General features: G+C 46.4%; 1 protein-coding gene across 1 annotated transcript in view; it reads right to left on the bottom strand.

Annotated features, from left to right (window-relative positions):
* Window positions 1–16,073, bottom strand: part of vipr2 (vasoactive intestinal peptide receptor 2) — a gene marked incomplete at its 5' end in the record, with an annotated part of 192,328 nt that overhangs the window by 139,425 nt on the left and 36,830 nt on the right. The window contains 1 exon segment of the mRNA XM_070880248.1: window positions 15,118–15,225. Coding sequence (XP_070736349.1) covers window positions 15,118–15,225 — 108 coding nt within the window.

The following is a 16,073-nucleotide window of genomic DNA, read 5'->3' as shown; positions in this document are numbered from 1 at the left end:
TACCTTTAAGGGCCAACAATACATAGAAACATAGAAACATAGAAAATAGGTGCAGGAGTAGGCCATTTGGCCCTTCGAGCCTGCACCGCCATTCAATGAGTTCATGGCTGAACATGCAACTTCAGTACCGCATTCCTGCTTTCTCGCCATACCCCTTGATCCCCCTAGTAGTAAGGACTACATCTAACTCCTTTTTGAATATATTTAGTGAATTGGCCTCAACAACTTTCTGTGGTAGAGAATTCCACAGTTTCACCACTCTCTGGGTGAAGATGTTTCTTCTCATCTTGGTCCTAAATGGCTTACCCCTTATCCTTAGACTGTGACCCCTGGTTCTGGACGTCCCCAACATTGGGAACATTCTTCCTGCATCTAACCTGTCTAAACCCGTCAGAATTTTAAACGTTTCTATGAGATCCCCTCTCATTCTTCTGAACTCCAGTGAATACAAGCCGAGTTGATCCAGTCTTTCTTGATATGTCAGTCCCGCCATCCCAGGAATCAGTCTGGTGAACCTTCGCTGCACTCTCTCAATACCAAGAATGTCCTTCCTCAGGTTAGGAGACCAAAACTGTACACAATACTCCAGGTGTGGCCTCACCAAGGCCCTGTACAACTGTAGCAACACCTCCCTGCCCCTGTACTCAAATCCCCTCGCTATGAAGGCCAACATGCCATTTGCTTTCTTAACCGCCTGCTGTACCTGCATGCCAACCTCCAATGACTGATGTACCATGACACCCAGGTCTCGTTGCACCTCTCCTTTTCCGAATCTGTTACCATTCAGATAATAGTCTGTCTCTCTGTTTTTACCACCAAATCTCACATTTATCCACATTATACTTCATCTACCATGCATTTGCCCACTCACCTAACCTATCCAAGTCACTCTGCAGCCTCATAGCATCCTCCTCGCAGCTCACACTGCCATCCAACTTAGTGTCATCCGCAAATTTGGAGATATTACATTTAATCCCCTGATCTAAATCATTAATGTAAAATGTAAACAGCTGGGGCCCCAGCACAGAACCTTGCGGAACCCCACTAGTCACTGCCTGCCATTCTGAAAAGTACCCATTTACTCCTACTCTTTGCTTCCTGTCTGCCAACCAGTTCTCAATCCACGTCAGCACACTACCCCCAATCCCATATGCTTTAACTTTGCACATTAATCTCTTGTGTGGGACCTTGTCGAAAGCCTTCTGAAAGTCCAAATACACCACATCAACTGGTTCTGCGAAACAGACAGTCCAATCCAAGGCTTCAAGGCAAGTGTCAGGGTACAGAAGGACACTAGATCGGTTTACCATATGCACTCAAGGAGAAAGTTGAGCAAGAACTCAAAAGATTAGAGACTGAGAACATTATTTCTAAGATAGATCTATATAATTGAGCTACACCCATTGTTGTTGTACCTAAGTCCGATGGTAAGGTAAGATTGTGTGGTGATTATAAAGTAACCGTAAACCAGGTTCTAGAGAGTAATGTCTCCAATACAGTGCCAAATGTAGAAGATTTGTTCACAACACTGACAGGTGGTCAGATCTTCTCAAAGTTGGATCTTACGAATGCCTATTTACAGCTTGAACTAGATGAGGAGTCCAAGTCATGCTTGACTATAAATACTCATCTAGGCCTATATCAATTTAATAGGCTACCTTTTGGAGTGTCTTCCGCCCCTGCCATATTCCAAGAGGTGATGAACTAGATTTTGCAAGGTATTGAAGGGGTAGTATGTTATTTAGATGACATACTAATTTCAGCATCAAATAGGCAAATTTATAATAACATATTGAATGAAGTCCTCAAACGGCTAGAGAAGCACAGAGTACGAGTGTCTGCTCGCAAGTGTGACTTATTTCAAAATTCAGTGGAGTACTTAGGGTACAGAGTAGACAAAGATGGTTTACATCCAACCAAGGGAAAGCTGGATGCAATCAGAAATGCACCCACTCCCAAGAATGTCACTGAACTTCGATCATTTTTGGGTCTTTTGAACTATTATGGGAAGTTCCTACCAAATTTGGCTACGGTATTACATCCTCTGAATGAACTATTGAAAAAACAGGTCCATTGGAAATAGTCTGAAGAATGCGATACAGCATTCAAGGAGTGTAAAAGCAAATTGGTAGAGAGCACCATGTTAGTTCACTATAACATATCTAAGGAAATCAAGCTAGTATATGATGCCTCTCCGTATGGAGTTGGGGTGGTGATCTCTGTATTACGTAGTGGGGAGGAGAGACCAATTGCTTTTGCTTCACGCACTCTCAGTGTCAGTGAGAGTAATTATGCGCAAATCGAAAGGGAAGCTTTGGCATTAATTTTTGAGGTCAAGAAGTTCCACAAATACTTGTATGGTCGTAAGTTTACCATCGTTACAGACCATAAGCCCCTGACAGCAATCCTCCATCCAAAGACCCCAGTTCCAACATTAGCTGCAGCCCGAATGCAGAGATGGGCTTTGATTTTATCAGCATATACATATGATATTGAATACAGACGATCAGCTGATCACAGTAATGCTCATGCTATATCTAGATTTCCTTCCTCATAACAAGTTACACCCAATAGGGAAGAAGTGTTCTATTTTTCATACATGGATGAACTGCCACTCACAGCTGAAGAGATTGGTAGAGTAACCCAGTTATGTCAAAGGTGTATGATTATATTGCAAATTGAAGGCCAAACCAGGTAATAGACAAAAATATTCATCCATTCTTTATTCGTGTGAATGAATTATCAGTCGATAAAGAGTGTATCATGTGTGGTGCAACAGTGATTATACCAAATAAATTCAGGTCCAAATTATTAGGAGACCTCCATGACCAGCACCTGGGAATGTGCTTGACCAAGAGTTTTGCACGCAGTTACTTATGGTGGCCATGTCTTGATAAGGATATAGACTACATCGTGAGTCAGTGTACAACATGTCAATCGGTAAGCAAGCAACCACCATCAGTACCATTACAGCCATGGAATGGACTCCCAGGGTGTGGCAAAGGCTACATATCGATTTTGCTGAGCTGGAAGGACAACAATTGTTCATTGTGATTGATAGCCATTTGAAGTGGATCAAGGTGTTTCTAATGTGGAAAATAACAACAAGTAAAACATTAGACATTTTACAAAGATTATTTTCTTCATTTGGCCTCCAAGAAGAAATTGTTTCTGATAATGGTCCACAATTTCATTCAGAAGAATTTGCACAGTTCACGAGCAAAAATGGTACGAAACATACCAAGGTTCCACCATACCACCCTGCTTCAAATGGTGCAGCAGAGCGCACTGTACAAATTGTAAAATGTGCCCTCAAACAGATGTTGGATCCAAATCCAAAGAAACGACATTTGTCATTGGACCACAAATTGGCTAATTTCTTAATTACATATTGTAATACTCCTCACACAACTACTGGTAGAACACCAGCAGAGTTGTTTCTCAAACGACAGCCACAAACCAGATTCTCGTTGTTAATACCAAACTTGGCACAGTCCGTAAAAGAGACACAATTAAGACAGAATGAAAATCATGATACTGGTAGAGTAAAAGAGAGAATTGTGAAATTAAATCAGAAGGTGAGAGTGAAAAACCATTACCATAAATGGTTAAAGTGATTACTAGGAAGAGTGGTGAAGATATGGGGTCCTCGCACATATTTGGTCAAGATGTTTGATCATAGACAGGTTAGGTTTGTTCACACTGATCATATTTTACCCACAGACGTGGAAGTCATTGAAGGTGGGAATGATTCAATTATTTCTGACATATCAGATAGTTTTGATACACCAGTAGCATATCCTACATCCAATGTACTGGAAACAAATCTAAGGGAAAGTCAGAGTTTAAGTCTGAGTCCGATTCAGGCAAACAAACAGTCTGAAGTTAGAGAGTTCAATTGGAAATCAAGGGCATCCCTTGGAGGAAAACTTTCCTCAGGATCAGCCTCGAATGAGTATAAATTCGACACCATGTTTGGAAGGTTCTGTTCGAAACAGAAAACAAGTGTTTAAGCTTGATTTGTAAATATGGCAAAATGAGTCCATATCTTTTGTTATGTATAACCATGCAAGTTATGTATGATGATTGTTTGTGATAATTACTTCTTCATGAAGGAGGGAGAAGTGTAATGTCTGTAGCTCCACATTGTGGACTCCTGTGGCACTGCAGCCAGTGTTATTTATAATAAAGGGACCATGTCACCTGACTGGTGACTTCTGGAAGATTCTGCCATCTTAAGGCTGTGTGTGCTGTGAGCTCCCTGAAAATATCACAGGGAGGGAGGGAGGAAGGGACTGGGAGAGAGAGGGGAGGGAGGGAGGGGGAGAGAGAGGGGGGAAGGAGGGTGGGGGAGAGAGGGGGGAAGGAGGTAGGGGAGAGAGAGAGAGGGGGGAAGGAGGGAGGGGGAAAGAGGAGGAGCAAAGGAGGGAAAGAGAGAGGGGGGAGGGAGGGGAACAGAGAGAGAGAGAGCGAGAGAGAGAGGGGGGCGGGGGAGAGAGAGAGGGGAGGGAGGGGGAGAGAGAGAGGGGAGGGAGGGGGAGAGAGGGCAGGGAGTGGGGGAGAGAGGGGAGTGAGTGGCGGGAGAGGGGGAGATAGGGCAGGGAGTGGGGGAGAGAGAGAGGGCAGGGAGGGGGAGAGAATGGGGAGGGGAGGGAGGGGAGAGAGGAGAGGGGGAGTGAGGGAGGGAGAGAGAGAGGGGCGGGAGGGAAGGAATAGAGCGAGGGGAGGGAGGGAGGAAGGGAGAGGGAGGGAGGGGAGCGAGAGAGAGGGAGGGGAGGGAGGGAGAAGAGGGAGAGAGGGGAGTGTCATGTATGTACTTTTGGGATCACTAGCCACTAGATGGCGTCACTTTTGGAGGCCATTGCACGCATGTGTGTGCAGCTCAAGTATAAAAGACCAGCCATTTTGTATATTGAGCTCTTTGGGCCTTAATAAAGCAGAGCCAAGGTCATATCTCTTGGAGTTAAACAGTACTCAGTCTAAAAGTTATTACATACACAACATTTGGCGACGAGACAGCAAGAACCTTTGCATGCAATAATGAGCACAATTGGATCGTTTGAGCGATTCGTGGAAGGAGAAGATTGGGCAGACTTCGTCAGCCATTTGAGCCAGTTCTTCATGGCCAACAAAATGGAGGAGGTCAGCGACGCAGATTGGCGCCGGGCGGTGTTGCTCACAGTTTGCGGTCCAAAAATTTATGTTCTGAAAAAGAATCTACTCCTGCCTGTGAGTCCAACAGAGAAGACATATGAAGATTGTGTACACTGGTACAGGACCACCTTAAGCCAGACGAAGGCATCATCATCTCGAGATACAGATTTTACACACACGTTCGCTCAGAGGGCCAGAATGCGGCGAAATTCGTTGCCGACTTGAGACGTCTGGCGGGACTGTGTAAGTTCGGGGCTTTGATGGCAGACATGATGTGGGACTTCTTTGTAATCGGCATCAACCACGAGGTGATCCTGCGTAAATTACTGGCGGTAGAGACGTGGACTTAAACAGGACCATCACGATCGCTCAGACATGCATGACGACGGATAGAAGTCAAAAGCAGATATCAGTGAAAAAGTGAAACTCGGCAAGTTCTGTAAATATGATTGATTCGGTGTTCAGCAGAGCAACATATGGCAGGGCCTACCCGACTGTGTACGCGAAACCTGTGGCTGACCAAAGTCTGCCAGCAGGAATGCATCCCATTTCTCCGTGTTGGTGCCGATTTAAGCAATATAGTTGCAAAGGCTGTCTGAGAGTGGAGCATCTCCAGCACAAGTGTTCGCAGATGAGCAAGCGTGCTGCGACACACCATGTGGAGGATGATGGTCAAACTAGCACGGATCCGTATACGCAGTCTGAGATACCAGAGGAGGAAGTGTATGGACTGTACTCGTTCCTAACTAAGAGCAAACTGATAATGATCAATGTCAAATTTAACACGTGGAACTGTCTTCTCCAAGGCTTCCACAATAGTCCCAGCATTTTTCACCAATGTATGGCGAACTGTTTAAAGTGCTTTAGCAGACCCCAGCAGTTGGTGCAGTATGTGGATGACCTGCTCCTGTTCACCGATCAGGGGGAAGAACATGGCCCACTGCTGGCTGAGCTGCTGAAGCTGCTAAAAGAAGAAGGGTTTAAAGTAAACCCCAAAAAGGCACAGATCGGCCAGAAGGAAGTCAAATTACTGGGGCTGACTGTGCGCGCTGGGGAAAGGGCCATAGACAAGGCTAGAAGGGAGGCAGTACAGGAGTTACCAGCCCCCAACACAGTGACAGGGGTAAGATCCTTTCTAAGGCTCACCGGGTACTGCAGAGACTTCATTGAGGATTATGCAGCCACCGCAGCCCCTCTGCTCAGGCTCCTACACAAGGGTGTAGAGTGGGACTGGGATGAGGGTTGCGAGGCAGCATTTAATCAGCTCAAGAAGGACTTGCAGACCACGTCAGCCTTAGGAGCGATAGATGTAGGAAAGGAGTTTTTCTTGGAGGTGGCAGCCAGCGGGGACAGTTTGAGCTCAGTGCTGCTTCAAGAGCGGCACGGCCTGTTGAGGCCGGTGGTTTACTCCTCCAGGATCCTCACAGATGTGGAGAAGGGGTAATCCAACTGTGAGAGACACCTCCTAGCCACACATTGGGCAGTGAAAAGATCCTTGATCTTCACCGGAGGGTCTCCTCTAACACTCCTAACCCACCCCACACACCTACTCAGATGGTCCTAGATGGGAGGATTAAGGACGGGATGGTGAGCAGTGCCCGCATTGCTCGCTGGACCCTGCTCCTCTCCCAGATGGACCTCAGAGTAGAAGGCCCCCGCGAGCCAAGGCTCGCAGCCAACCTAATCTACCCAGGGAAAGTCCACAGGTGCTCCATAGAAGGGGTATGGGAGGTAAACATTGGCCTTCGGGCGGGGTTACACCCTACAGGCCGGGACATCTATGTGGACGGGTCCAGCACGGTATCTGCTGGCGAGCGACTCACCGGGTGCGGAGTCTATGACCCAAGGGCAGGTATTGCCCCAGCAATCAAGCTCCCCAGCACCATGAGCGCCCAGCATGCTGAACTGTCCGCCGTAATGTACGTGGTAACCCACCCTGAGGAATTCCCTACATCGTACACGATTTGCTCAGACAGTATGTTCACCTGCAATTCATGTACGGAGTACCTGGCTATCTGGTCCGCTGACGGGAGACCCCTGGCAATCAAGCCCCTGCTGGAGAAAATCATGACAGCGGTGGGGGAAGAGGGAAAGGTCTACATACATAAGGTGAAGGCCCATTCAAAAACCGAACCCTGTGCAGAGGGAAACCAACAGGCTGACAAACTGGCCAAAGAAGGTGCCCACACGGGAAAGTTCTGGGACCCCTATGACACCGGCCGCATAGCAGCGTTCAAGAATAAGAACAGGGCAGCAGAGAGTACAGGGATACCTTTGGCCCCGGACTTAAAAACAGTTCAGGCACAGGACCCGGTCCTAAAAGCTTTCCTGAATGCGCTAGCTAGAGGAGAGAGAGTAGAAGGTCCGTACGGCACAGCAGCCATTACCGTTAAGGAAGGCATGCTGTTTAAAGAGGGACAATGGGTCGTGCCACAGCAGCACCAGAGGGAATTCCTAAAACTGGCCCATGAGGATCCAGGAGCGGGACACCCCGGGCCTGAGACCACCTGGCAACGAGTGGAACAGGCAGGATGGTGGCTGGGACTCAGGGAGGACGTCCACGAGTTCGGTGCGAACTGCCTGCTGTGTGCTGCAAACAACCCTGACCCCCAGAAAAGGAAGGTGTCCCTAGGACACGTCAGGAGGGCAGAGGGACCATGACAATCAATCCAAATTGACTACATCGGGCCCCTACCCACCGCCCAGGGAGGCTACAAATACTGCCTAGTCCTGGTGGACATGTTCTCAAAATGGGTTGAAGCCTTCCCCTGCTGAACAGCCACCGCACTAGGGACAGCTAAGATTCTAGTGAGGGAAGTGTTCTCCCGGTGGGGACGCCCACAGTATGTGGAGTCGGACCAGGGGAGCCATTTCATTGGGCAGGTAATGCAGGCAACCCTTAAGGTGCTCGGCATTGAGGGGAAATGGCACGTTGCCCACAATCCACAGTCATCGGGTATTGTGGAGCGTTTAAACCGCACCATTAAAGAAAGGCTGCGGAAGGAAACGGGAGACTCACCCCAAAAGTGGGTGGAGGTCTTACCGTTGGTCCTAATGGGGATCCGAGCCAGCCAGTCAAAGAGCACCGGGTATTCCCCATACGCGCTCATGACTGGCCGGATCATGCAGACCCCCACCCATGTCCTAGCCCCGGTGCTCACAGAAGGTCAGCTCAGAGAGGTGAACTGGGACCGGTTTGTCAGGAACCTGTTTGAACACCTCAGACAGATTCACTGGCAGGCTGCTAGTAACATGGGCAGACAGCATCAGAGTAACCGATTGCTGCTAGAACCCAGCAAACACCACGAATGGGAGATAGGGGACCAGGTCATGGTGAGGAACTATGCTCAGGTCGGGGTTTTTGAAGCATTATATATGGGGCCATACAGCATTGTCGACAAGGCAAGCCCGATGGTCTATGCCATAAAGCTGCCCCGCCGTACTAAGTGGTTCCACATCAACCAGTGCAAGCTGTACAACCCAGGGTCAGCCAAGCACAGAGGGCAGCTGGGAGGTGTGAACTGCCCTCAGGACAGGGACCCTCCATTGGCCACCCCCGACAGTGGAGAGCCCACAGGGAATGTGGCAGGCTCAGAAACCGTGCCTATAGGGGCAGTGAGTTGCAGTACTGGAGGGGCTATTCCACCCATCGTTTGGGATTCAGACGCACCCCCAGTAACCCAATCCCTGAGAAGGACCGTCCGTACACCACAGCCAAAGATACCGTGGTCACCGGCATCTGAGCCTCAGCGATTCTACCCTAGGAGAAGGGCAGCCCGACAGGAAAGGCCGAAGGTCAGAAGTACAGAGGCTGCTCAGAGTCGGGACCACCAGCCAGCCGTCTCCAGCGGTGAGGGTCTCACAGGAGCAGTAGCAACGAGCTGTCCCAGAGACAAGGGTCTCCAGCTCACCGGCTGCGGGGAAACCCGAGCATCCAGGCGGCTATCAGGCCGCACAAGGCATGGGCCTGACAGGGACTAACCAGGCCACCCTGAGACGGGTGGCGGTTGTACAAAGCTCTAATTTTAGTTTACCATTTCACATTTTAAGGTTTAGTTTACAATTGAGGGTAATGTTGCAGTAATGTTTAAGTGATTTTTTTGAGTTTGTCTTGTGTGTCAGCCAGCCTGAGAGCAGTTCTCAAGGGCAGGATCCAGACATTACCGGGTGATGGACAAACCTCAGGAGACCAATTGATGTTGTTTAATTTTAATCTAGGTTTTTTCCTTCTGTAATGTGGTTGTACGTTGCCTATATGCTGGTGAATATAATGTAACTGAAATGAAATGTAACTATGCTGAAATGCAATTGTAGTGATTGAACCCCCTCCAAGCTGGGAGGGTGTAAATATAAAAAGTTTGTACCTGTAAAGGGAAAAGTGTGCATCTATGGTAATGTTGCATAAGTGCAATGCATTTTGGGTATTAGTTTAGCTAATTTACGGGGAAGGTTATCTCTTGGGAGTCAGGAACTTTGCTCACCTCGAAGATGATACCATAAGTGATATGGTATCACAGGGGGGAATGTAGAATTTACCAATATCTCGCAAAGATGCCAGGTACCTTTCCCCTGCAGAGGAGAAGAATCCCTTTCTGGGCTTTTAAAATGAGTTTAAAGGGGCAGACGAAGTCTGTGGGGGATAAAAGGGGATGCATTCATGGAGCCCCCCCCCCCCCCCCCCCAGTGTTTGGAATCATAGGAAAGGGAATTCAAAATGGACCTAAATTACAGAAGCTTGAGATCCCCTAAACATCTATGGGAAGGAGCATATCAATTTTAAGATTCTACAACATTTTGGCTGCGAAAAAGAGTTACCAAATACAGGAGGTGGGGCCAATCTCTGAAGCAAATTCGTGGATGAAGGATCCCAGACTATTCGCCCCCTAAGAGATAATCGAATTACCCAATCAAGCACAATGGAAATCATGTCAGGAAATTGGACAATCCTAAAACAATATAAAACCAGTGATAGCACATTCTCACACCCTAATCGAGTTACTGCTGACAAAGGAGACATTTGAAAATCAATGGACAGAACAGTTTAAACCGAGCCCAAGAGATTTGATGGGAGATAACGGAGCCTTTTTTGGGGATATATCTATCACCCAGTTTTACAAGGAAGAACGAAGCAGAACACAGACTGGAACTCGCACAGACTGGAACACAGACACAGACACAAGCAGCCTGCTTCCTCTACAGTGAAGACAAAAATAGTGAAGGAAACTACCAGAACTCATCAAGAACTGACCGAGCACGACGCCCATGAAACGGAAGGTTGTCGGCAACCAAATTGACAACCACTCTACAATCTACTTCTGAACGACCCAACGGGGGAGAAATTACCAAAAGGAACTAACTAAACCTATTCCTAACCAAAGAAAGTGGGTACTTACCCCATACATCCAAAAAGCAACTGAGCGCATCAACGGACGCACCCCAACCGAAGACTACGCAGTCCGAAGTCCTCTCCTCCGTCCAGGGTGCGGCTCGCCTAGAAGGCCAAGTGCAGCGATCCCCGAAACCATGATTCACCGGCAACTGTCTAAAGGGATTGGTGAGCATAGCCCCTGAACCCTCAGAGCTATAACTTAGTTAGTTAGGGGAATTGGGAGGGGGGAAGCTGGGATAACTTGTGTAAATGTATCTGCATTCTCCTCTTTATCCCATTTAGAGTTTAAGCTGTATTCATTTCCCCACAGGCTGTAATTTGACATTTTAGTCAATGTGTTGTACCCCTCAGTGTGTATTGGCATGTGTGTGTTATTAAAGGTGTGCCTTTTACTTCTTTTTAAACACAATAAAGCCATACATGCTTCCTACCTTGAAACCGATTGTCTGTCCAAGTCTGTCGCAGTCCCTTCATAATTCCAGTGTCTAGAACCAAGGGTGTGGGAGCGATTCGGAACCGCTCATATAAGGTCAGAAGGGAAAGCTGACCCCCGGCAAACCACCCCTTACATTGTTCTGTCAGTGTTCTACAGCATTGAGGTGCTGCAAACACTGACAAGCACTGCACAGAGGTGCACGGCTGCACCCAGGTTCTCCCATGAGTCCCTCCAGATGCTTATGGAGGGAGTCACAGCATGCAGGGAGGTTCTCTTCCCTTCCAATAGATGGAAGAGACCAACACAGGACACCAACGCAGCCTGGTTGCATATTGCACAAGAGGGCAAAAGCAGGGATTGTTGTTAGGGGATCCAGGCTGCAGTGGGACAAACCCTTCAAAGATCTCAGTAAATCAGGAAATGTTACTGCAAAGCCACACTCAACCTCATCTTGCTGTGCCACTCATCACATCCCCATCACTCTGCATTCCCTACCCTACTCCTGCATATCCTTACTCACACCAACTAACCTTGCACTTCCACCCGTCCCTCTCTATTGACATTATGATTTCCCCATCTCAGTAGCCACCCCTCACACTCACCCTCATCCTTGTCCAATCATACCAACTAACAACACATAAGGGTAGGCATGTGGGTCCTTTAGCCAATGTTCATGTAGAGTTTCTGCTAATGTGTTGTCAAACATTGAAATCTTTATTTTGAAGACTATTGTTCTTGGACAGATTTGTGTGCATCTTTTGAAGTGGCTTAGTGAGTTGTAGTGAATGGTGAGACATAAGGGTACCATGCACAACGATAGAATCATAGAAAAATGACAACACAGAAGGAGCCCATTTGGCCCATCGTGTGCGTGCCAGTCGAAAAAGAGCTACCCAGCCTTCAGCCCTAGGTCCGTAGCCCTGTAGGTCACGACTCTTTAAGTGCACATCCAAGTACTTTTTAAATGTGATGAGGATTTCTGTCTCTCCCACCCTTTCAGGCACTGAGTTCCAGCCTCCACTACTCTCTGGGTGAAAATGTATTTCCTCATCTCCCTCTAATCCTTCTACCAACTACTTTAAATCTGTGCCCCCTGGTTACTGATCCCTCTGCTAATGGAAATAGGTCATTTCGAACCACTCTATCTAGGCTCCTCATAAATTTATACACCTCAATTAAATCTCCCCTCAGCCTCCTCTGTTCCAAAGAAAACAAACCCAGCCTATCCAATCTTTCCTCATAGCTAAAATTCTCCAGTCCAAGCAACATCCTCGTAAATCTCCTCTGTACCCTCTCTAGTGCAATCACATCTTTCCTGTAATGTGGTGATTAGAACTGCATGCAGTACTCTAGCTGTGTCTTAACTAGTGTTTTATATAGTTCAAGCATAACCTCCCTGCTCTTACATTCTCTGCCTCTGCTAATAAAGGCAAATATCCCATATACCTGCTTAACCACCTTATCTACCTGTCCTGCTACCTTCAGGGATCTGTGGACATGCACTCCAAGGTCCCTCTGTTCCTCTACACTTCTCATTGTCCTATCATTTATTGTGTATTCCCTTTCCTTGTTAGCCCTCCCAAAATTCATTACCTCACACTTCTCTGGATTGAATTCCATTTGCCACTGTTCTGCTCACCTGACCAGTCCATTGATATCTTCCTGTAGTCTAAAGCTTTCTTCTTCATTATCAACCACACGGCCAATTCTTATATCATCTGCAAACGTTTTATCATGTCCCCTACATTTAAGTTTAACTCATTAATATATACTACAAAAAGCAAGGGACCAAACACTGAGCCTTGCGGAACCCCACTGGAAACAGCCTTCCAGTCGCAAAAAAAACCATCAACCATTATCGTTTGCTTCCTGCCATTGCGCCAATTTTGGATACAATTTGCCACTCTCCCTTGGATCCCATGGGCTTTTACTTTTGTGATCAGCCTGCCATGTAGGACCATATAAAAAGCCTTGCTAAAATCCATATAACTACATCAAATGCACTGCCTTCATCGACCCTCCTTGTTCTCTCCTCAAAAAATTCAATCAAGTTAGCCAGACATGATCTTCCCTTAAAACATTCATGCTGACTGTCCTTGATTAATCTGTGTCATTCTAAATGAAAGTTTATACTGTCCTTCAGAATTGATTCCAATAATTTGCCCACCACCGAGGTTAAACTAACTGGCCTGTAATTACTCGGTTTATTCTTTCATCCCTTTTTAAACAATGGTACAACGTTAGCAGTTCTCCAATCCTCTGACATCACTCCTATAACTAGGAACGATTGGAAAATGATGGTCACAGCCTTTGCAATTTCATCCCTTGCTTCTTTTAATAGCCTAGGATATATTTCATCCAGTCCTGGTCTTTATCTACTTTCAAACATGCTAAACCCCTTAATACTTCCTCTATTACTATGTTTATCCCATGCAATATTTCACTCTCTTCCTCCCTAAGTTCAATGTCGGCATTGTCCCCCTCTTTCGTGAAGACAGCCGCAAAGTACATTAAGTACCTTACCCACATCCTCCTCCTCCTCCACATATAGGTTACCATTTTGGCCCTAATAGGCCCTACTCTTTCCTTAGTTATCCCCTTGCTCTTTATGTAATTATAAAACATCTTTGGGTTTTCTTTGATTCTACTTGCCAGTATTTTTTCATGCCCTCTCTTTGCTTTCCTAATTTCCTTTTTGATTTCACCCCTACACGATCTATACTCTTCTAGGCTTTCTACAGTATTGAGCTCTCGATGTGTGATATAAGCTTCCCTTTTTTTGCCTTATCTTACTCTGTATGCATCTTGTCATCCAGGAGGCTCTAAATTTGGCAGTTCTACCCTTTTTCTTTGTGGGAACATGTTTACCCTGAACCCTTTAGATTTCCCTCTTGCATACCTCCCACTGCTCTGACACTGATTTATCTTCGAGTAGCTGTTTCCAGTCCACCCTTTTGCTAAATTACTTCTCAACCTAGTAAAATTGGCCTTCCCCCAATTTAGAACTTTTACTCCTGTTTTATCGTTATCCTTATCCAAAACAATGCTAAAACTAACTGAATTATGATCACCTCCACAAAAATGCTCTCCCACTGATACTCCTTCCATCTGCCCTGCTTCATTCCTTAAAACTAAATCCAGAACTGCACCCTCCCCCCGGCTCCCCCCCCCCTCCCTCTTGTTGGGCTTGCTACAATGGTGATAGGTGTGAAAGGAATGGCTTGGGCATTGCAGAAATGCTTTATAGTGTTGGTGTGGGGTAGTACCAACCTGGCCCATCATGTGGCAGCCAGGATGTACAGCGTCAAGTGAAGTAAATGTGGCCATGATGAGACCCTCCCTGGCCTCCCGGGTAGCAATGTGGTCGGGTGCTAATGGCCTGTGTCCTGTGCAGCATCAGGTGATTGCGGAGAAGGTTGGTCTTGTTGGTGATGCTGGTGTGCGTGGCGATGTTGGTGTAGGGGCTGATCGTGGTGTTTTTCTGAGGACTAAGGTGAGATTTTGTCAAGGGCACCGATGCTGCTGGAATAGATGACAAGTGAGGTTGAAATGACAGAACCGATCTATCAATGGTGAGAGAGGTTGCTCCAAGGAGGTGACAGTGAATAGAGAGTTCATTGCAAACACTTTCAACTTGTATACAGCTCAAAAGTTTCTTCCAAATCCTGAAGGCTTCAGCTTCTGACATTGGATAGTGAACAGCTGTGAAATGGTAGCTTTTATACCACATCTGTCAACTAGCCAAAGCAATAGAGAATCACTGAGAACCCGACACACTTACCTGGCATGTTCACTGAGGAACGGCAAACCTGTCAAAAAGTTGGTAAAATTGTAAAAGCCTGCTTTTAATCCTCTTAAATACCATTAAACTACCTGTTAAGTACCTTAATTAACTGGCCTGCCGTTTGGTGTCGAGGGGGAGAGGGATAGCTTTAGTTACTGTGTAGTCGCATCTTAAATGGGAATCCATGAAGATTTCTTTGGGTTATTATTTTTAACAAATCTTCATGAACACAGTTACAAAGTCATGCCTGTAGTGCCCAGACTGAGTCTCCACTCCCCTCCCCCCGCCTTCCCCAAAGAGCTTCTTAGGGATTTGAGCCCTTACAACATTAAACAATCCAAAAATAATAAAGACCTGGTTCATCGATGAAGTGCTGCAATACATTTGGACAGGGCATGTAGACTGTTTCTCCAACCTTGGCCGGCATCCAGCAGGTAAAATTATCCCAAAGCCCAGCACATCCTGGAACCAAGCAGAAAAACAATCACACCATTAGTTTCATATGTTTACCTTAAGCAATTCAGTCCCTTGTGTAATAATTTCTCATCATTCACAAAGGTGGAAAACCACTGAGAAAACAAGCAAGAGACTTGATTTGAAGTTTCTTTTTCTAATGGACTCATCTTCCTTTTCCTGCTCCAGGTTTCCCCCTACCCTAAGGGTTACCTCAGGCTGGGACACGGTTCCACAGGTGCTGGTTTCCCTCTTATTTCTCACACAAGCAGCCATTCTTTATATGTGACCCTAGGCACAAACGAAGGGAATGGCTACTTGTGAGTAGGGAGACCATTCAGCTTTGCAGTGATTAGGAGTGGGAGCAATGGCTGTTTTATCTTCCTATCCCTAGATCAGCGGTGCTGAGGGTAATTATAGTATCCCTACCAAAAACCCCAACTGAAGTCAGCTAACTCAACACAAATTGGGCCTGGATCTGGGGCCCTTTTAGTCTGGATGTTACAATTCCACACCTCAGATTAATTTGCAAACTGAACCATCAGAAGTGCATTCACATTCCTTCTGACAAGGATTACCCAAAAAACTTCAGCTCAAACAATCTATAGAACTCCCTTCCGATTTATTGGGAATCTGAATTTCACTTGTTTCAGCTCATCTTATATTTTCGAATCAATTTATTTATATTGCAGTATTTGCAATGCTAACTCTTCAGTTATGTAACTGTCTTCTTGTGATCTTCAAATTTGTGCTGAAGGAACAATGAACCGTGCCACTTATGTCTGCACATTTTAAGACATTGTCAGCAGGCTTATCTAATGCTGTTGGGGAAAAGTTAAACTTAAAGCAGAGTATGA

The sequence above is a fragment of the Pristiophorus japonicus genome, chromosome 5 (genome assembly GCF_044704955.1).
Source record: "Pristiophorus japonicus isolate sPriJap1 chromosome 5, sPriJap1.hap1, whole genome shotgun sequence".
Taxonomy (NCBI): Eukaryota; Metazoa; Chordata; class Chondrichthyes; family Pristiophoridae; genus Pristiophorus; species Pristiophorus japonicus.
The sequence above is the reverse complement of the archived record's forward strand: the minus strand, read 5'-3'. Positions and strand labels throughout refer to the sequence as shown.